The sequence below is a fragment of the Amaranthus tricolor genome, chromosome 13 (assembly GCF_026212465.1).
Source record: "Amaranthus tricolor cultivar Red isolate AtriRed21 chromosome 13, ASM2621246v1, whole genome shotgun sequence".
Taxonomy (NCBI): Eukaryota; Viridiplantae; Streptophyta; class Magnoliopsida; order Caryophyllales; family Amaranthaceae; genus Amaranthus; species Amaranthus tricolor.
The window spans coordinates 15,554,294-15,561,082 of NC_080059.1; the positions used below are offsets into that span (position 1 = coordinate 15,554,294).

The window sequence follows — 6,789 nt, forward strand, 5'->3', positions numbered from 1 at the left end:
ATAGTTTGATTGTGCAGTCAATTGCTAGGATTAATAAGGGTAATCGTGGGGATTCGTCGGTTTTGATTAGATTGTATGAGGAAATTGAAAGAGATAGGATTGAAGTAGATGGACAACTTTTGAATGATTTGATTGTGGGATTCGCAAAATGTGGGGATGTTGATAGGGCTTTATGGGTTTTGGGTATTCTTCAAGGGAATGGATTGAGTGCAAAGACTTCTACTTTGATTTCAGTTATCTCAGCATTGGGGAATTGTGGAAGAGCTGAGGAAGCTGAGGCGGTTTTTGAGGAGATAAAGGATGGTGAGTTGAGACCTAGGACGAGAGCTTATAACGCGGTTTTGAAGGGTTATGTGAAAGGTGGAATGGTTAGAGATGTGGAATTGATTGTTAATGAGATGGAAAGAATTGGGGTTTTACCTGATGAACATACCTATAGTTTGTTGATTGATGCTTATACAAATTCAGGGAGGTGGGAAAACGCTAGGGTTGTGCTGAAAGTGATGGAAGCTAACAATGTGAGACCGAATTCGTTGGTGTTTAGCAGGATTTTAGCTAGTTATCGCGATAGAGGAGATTGGCAAAAGTCTTTCCAAGTTTTGAAGGAGATGAGAAATTGTGGGGTGGCGCCTGATAGGCATTTTTATAATGTTATGATTGATGCTTTTGGGAAGTATAATGTTCTTGATCATGCTATGGATACATTTGAGAGGATGAAATCGGAGGGGATTGAGCCGGATAATTGTACTTGGAATACATTGATTGATTGTCATTGTAAGTGTGGTCAGCTTGATAAGGCGGAGGAGTTGTTTTTGGAGATGCAAGGAAGTGGGTGTGTACCTTGTACAACGACATATAATATTATGATCAATTGTTATGGTGAACAGGAGAAATGGGACAAGATTAAGGCTTTAATGGGGAAGATGCAGGGTCAAGGATTATTGCCGAATGTTGTGACATATACAACTTTGGTTGATAAATATGGGCAGTCAGGAAGGTTTAAGGATGCTATCGAGTGCTTGGAGGTCATGAAAGCTAGTGGGTTGAAACCTTCTGAGACAATGTACAATGCACTGATCAATGCCTATGCTCAAAGGGTATGGATTCTATATCATTTTCAAGTGTTTTTCAGTCTTATGCTCGTATACAATTATAAAAGAACTAATGATTTTTGAGTAACATTGTGACTCATATATTAATGAACCCTAGCTCAATTTGGTTTTATGAGCTAGTTCTAGCAGATATTTGATATCTTTGTCTTGTTTGAACATTTATTCACGAAGTACCCGCCTCGATTTGCAGGGTTTATCAGACCAAGCAGTTGATGCATTTAGACTCATGAGAGCGGATGGGCTTAAGCCTAGTATTTTAGCTTTAAATGCACTGATAAATGCATTTGGGGAGGACAGAAGGGATGCTGAAGCATTTTCTGTCTTACAGTATATGAAAGAAAATGTAAGTCATGATGTAGTGTTCTGTGGAACAGTCTTGCTTTTTTCATTAGTTCCATACCCTTTTAGCTTATTATTCTATAATGGCTGTAAAAACAGGACTTGAAACCAGATGTAGTTACATTTACAACACTTATGAAAGCGTTAATCCGTGTTGAGAAGTTTGATAAGGTAAGAAATGCTCCATTTTTCCACACTCTTTTAGCTTATTATTATATACTAATTTTTTTTAATGATTGTACTAGATTTAAGATGCAGTATAGGATATCTTCAAAAAAAAAAAAAAAAAAAAAAGATGCAGTATAGGATAAGTTGGATATTAAAATTGTCCTATAGGCTAGTAGTAGTGAAGAACACTTTATATTGTGTAATGTATGCACTAAGGCATGAATCATCTTCAGGTTCCTTCTGTGTATGAAGAGATGATATTGTCGGGCTGCACACCAGATGGAAAGGCTAGATCAATGCTACGATCGGCTCTGAAGTACATGAAGCGGATTCTGATATGATAGTATTAGCAAATCATTCGTCTTGACACAGCGCTAATAGGATGATGAAATTAAACATGTTAATATTTTCAGATGGGGTTAGTCTTCTTAACTTTCTGCTAATTGACTCTGCTTGCTATTTGGTTCTGGTCTCCCTATATACTCCACTAAATTTAATTTAATATTTTATAATACCGATTGTTTTTATTTGTTTTTCGCTAATTTTATTTTAAATAAATTTTAAATGCTTGTTGTCTTCATATTTTTCATCTAACTTCAATTTTTTTTTAATAGTTACGTTCTTCATATTTTATCCATTAAATTTGTATTTGTTATACAATAACCTAATATCTCCAAGTCCACTATCTACTTTATTATTATTACTCTCTTTTAAAAGATTTCACTTTTCTTTATCTATGTGAATATTTCTTTTTCATTTTGAAGGATACGTGAACATTTCTATATGGAACATCAAATTAGAGTAGATGGAGTATTAAAGTATTTGTGATTTATCATGACTATAAGGAAAAATTATCGTGAATAATACAAATTTTTATTAATTTTCCTATAATAATACAAATTATTGATTTACCATCAACTCAAAGGGATATTTTCCTAGAACATTACCAACTTTAATTTATTAGTTAATATACCAATTTTTTTATCTTATAGTTCGATTGTTCACATGTTAGGGATTTTATAGGAAAACACCTTTTTAAGTTGGTATTATTCATATTAATTAAAAGTTGGTATTATTGTAGGAAAATTAACAAAATGTTAGTATTATTTTCAGAGTAATTTTTCCTACTTATAATCAAGTTATCAGTCTTTTTTTATTTGGTTCTATGTTGGTCGCTTGGGGGGTTTGTTCTGATTTTTTCCTTGGGCATGATTTGTAAAAGTTCTCATTTCTTGCTAGAATACAGACTTTCCTTACCCTAAAAACAAAAGCTCTTACTATTCTCGAACATCCTAGAAAATTTTGGCACCCTTTGGAGTCAATGTCATTGTGGATGATTTGATTGTGTTACATGCCTTTACATAAATTGTATGATGCCCAAACGACACAGAAAAGCACAACCGTCATAAATTATGATGTTGCATTTTAATCCTTTCATCTATTTAAATTTGCACAACCGTCGGGTTTGTTCTGATTCTTTCCTTAATTATGCTTCACAGAGTGTAGGTTCATACTCCATAGATATTAATGTGCTCATCAACATTTCACATGATAACTTTCCCCAGCTGTCCTGGAGTTACGGTAATTGCTTTATAACATAGATTGATCTCTTTCTTATTAGGTTTTCCTATATGTAAATATGTAAATTTATTTGTATACATGCTTGTATAATAGCGACCAATATCTCGATATTTTCTTTTTATTTTTTTTTATTTGAGATTATGGGGTATGGTTAATCTGATATTTTACTATACAAGCAAGAATGGAAGGGGGTTGATTTTTCTGTAAGTCGTGAGGATGAAAGAAAACACATTCAACAACTAATACTTATTAATATTCTTTATTTTTATCTATGGTGAAATTGTTAATATAACTAATTTTTGCTTGATACGTAGAATATAGACCTGTTTATTTTTTCTTTTTTCTTTTTAAATAAACTCATCTATGAGGTAGATTTAATTAAATAATCCAACATACTATTTATAACTATCTTTGAAGCTTCTTTATAAGTGGAGCAGCAATTAGGAACAACTAACAACTCTTATATCAAATATGTGAGTTTATTTAAAAATATATAATAGTTTAGTTTATTTTTAGCGGCTCAAATAAATGTTGATTTATTTAAGATATTTTCTTTTTTTATTATATTAAAGACGATATTTTAGTTTTTCTAAGTGGTGGAAAAATATAACCAATATAATCCTTTTACAAGCATGATTTATTCAATTTAATTGGATGTTGGTCTCTTTGGTTACCATCATCAGTCATCACCTCCTTCTAATGCCAAAGCACTTATCACCGAGATAAGACTACACAACCCGTAAAATAGAACATCAGAGAAAGGAAGAGAACAAGTGAACAAATGAGAAATAATTGGAGTTCATTTCGTATTCCGGGAAAGTATCATACATTATAGACTAGCAAACGAAAACAGCTACTAACAATGGCGTGCTAGTCTAATGTATGGCGTCAGGAATGAAATTAATTAACTTTCCTTGTAAACATACTGGTATCTGTATTTCTTGAGGTAAATAACCATTCGGAATGGTGTTAAGTGTCATATTTATTGTGCCCCATTAGATAGAAAGATTTTATTGGTTAATATTGGCTTACGTGACAGTTAAAATTAATCAACATGTTATTTTTAACTTCTAAATCATATCATATCATATCATGTTTATATAGACAAGAATATATATATATATATATATATATATATATATATATATATATATATATATATATATATATATATATATATATATATATATATATATATATATATATATCAAAGCTCGCATTTTTTTAAAAAAAGGATTGAAATCCTGGTTCATCCATTTGTTGAATGAAGCAAGGGCATTAGTGTAGAGAAATAAAATCCCTTACTTTGTATTGTTAATAAGTAAGATATATATACAAGAAAGAAGAAAAATCCTAAGACAAAGAGCCCACTACAAATATACACAATAGGCCCAAAATACATAATACACCCTAACACCACCCCTTAAGTTGGAGCATGAAGATTACAAATGCCCAACTTGCAAAGAAGAAAAGGGAATTGAGCTTGCCCCAAAGCCTTAGTTAATATATCTATAAATTGTGTAATATTTGGAACATGAGAAGGACGAATGGTACCATCTTGAATGTCATCTCGCACAAAGTGACAATTATTTTCAATATATTTAGTACATTCATGGAATACCGGATTTTGCGCTATGTGGAGAGCAGATTGACTATTACAAAACAAGGACATGGCTTTTGGATGATGTATCCCCAAACTACTAAGCAAACCTTTGAGCCACTTGAGTTCACAAGTCGCGACTGCCATGGACCTGTACTCTACTTCAGTTGATGATCTAGAGACTATAACTTGCTTTTTGGTTTTCCATGAAATGAGAGAATGTCAAAGAAAAACTACCTAACCTGATAATGAGTGACGTGTAAAAGGACAAATAACCCAATGTGGATCGCACCATCCACTCAAAAACAGATCACAATCTGCACGAAGAAGAATGCTTTGACTAGGACACCCTTTGAGATATCGAACCACTCGAATAGCCGCATCCCAATGATCATGGTGTAGAGCAACGAGAAATTAAGAAAGTATATGTACAAAATAAGCCAAATCGAGTCTAGTGAAAGACAAATAAATGAGTCGACCAACTAACCTCAGGTACTGCTCACCATTATCAAGAAGAGGGCTAGTAGAAGTGGCCAACTTATAATTTTGCTCCATAAGAAAAAGAACAGGCTTCGAGCCAAGATTACCCGATTCAGCAATAATATCAAGAGCATACTTCCTTCGACACAAATAGATACTCTTTGAATTTCTTGCAACTTCAATACCGGGAAAATATTTCAATACACTAGGATCTTTCATATGAAAGCACGAGCACAAATATTGTTTGAAAGTAGTAAGGGCAGCGGAATCATTCTTCCCAGAAATAATTTAGTCATAGCCATAAATGAGAATATTAAGTTGTACATGACCTTTCTGATAAGTGAAAAGAGAATAATTAGAATAAGATTGTCGGAAACCATAATTCCGAAGTGAAGTAGCCAACTTATCAAACCAACATCTAGGTGCTTATTTTAATGCATAAAGAGATTTTTGCAACCGACATACCTTACCAGGCTGAGCACTGTGAAAACCAGGTGGCATTTTCATATACACTTCTTTCAGAAAAATCTTCAGGCAGGAAAGTATTGTGGACATCCATTTAATGCAACTTTCAATTTAGCAGCTATAGCTAGAAAAGTACGAAATGTAGTCATCTTCGCTACTTGAGCAAATGTATTTGTAATCGATTTCTTCAACCTGGTGATTACCAAACACAACCAATCGAGCCTTAAGGAGTTCCACACTACCATCCGAGTTGTATTTGATTTTATAAACCCATCGACTACCATGAGCTTTCTTTCCAGGAGGAAGATCTGTCACACGCCAAATACCATTGTTTTCTAATGCTTGAATTTCTTTCTACATAGCTTCTTGCCAATCGAGGTCTCTCATGGCGGCCTTGAAAAGAGTGAGTTTTTGAAGTTATGGTAATAGCTGTAAGAAAATTTTGGTATCCCACAGAAAACCTATCACAATTAACAAAATGTGCTATAGGGTAGGAAATCCCTTGAGGTATGAGATGAAGTGGATAGCAGAGGAGAAGAAGACAGACTGACTTTATGGATTGTATTAGTGACAAAACCACGCAACTTTGTAGAGGGATACCTTATGCGCTTGCCTTTGCATCTTTTTTATTCGTCAACAATAGTAGGAGTGGCCACAACCTCCTTCCTCAAGGAACTATTTGAACCAATACATAAGCCCACATTATTATTAGAAGCATTGGGCTCAACCTCACTACTGCCCATCTCGTGGCCAGCAGCGCTCCTAGTCCCATCTCTACTTGTAGAATCAATAATAACGACACTATCTTGAACAACTCATCCATCAATATTATTATCACTCCCACTTCAACCAATATAAAGAAGGTCATCAAAAGAATCATTTGTATAATCAAAATTATGTGCAACGGTATTCATTGGAGAGAATGAGGTGGATGGAGTATTACAAGCAAAAGGAAATTCAGTTTCATAAAACTTCACATCTCGTGATACAAAGTATTCACCTGTTTCAAGACCGTATAGTTTTCACCCCTTCTTTCTCTACGGA

General features: G+C 33.7%; 1 protein-coding gene across 1 annotated transcript in view; it reads left to right on the forward strand.

Moving 5' to 3' along the window:
- The window catches only part of LOC130798295 (pentatricopeptide repeat-containing protein At5g42310, chloroplastic), a 4,164-nt gene extending 694 nt beyond the window's left edge, over positions 1–3,470 (forward strand). The window contains exons 1-5 of the mRNA XM_057661225.1: positions 1–1,097; positions 1,303–1,455; positions 1,551–1,622; positions 1,853–2,037; positions 3,119–3,470. The exon at positions 1–1,097 is cut by the window's left edge and continues 694 nt beyond it. Coding sequence (XP_057517208.1) covers positions 1–1,097; positions 1,303–1,455; positions 1,551–1,622; positions 1,853–1,960 — 1,430 coding nt within the window. The 3' untranslated portion in view covers positions 1,961–2,037; positions 3,119–3,470. The remainder of the gene's footprint in view (positions 1,098–1,302; positions 1,456–1,550; positions 1,623–1,852; positions 2,038–3,118) is intronic.
- Positions 3,471–6,789: the final 3,319 nt, after the last annotated feature.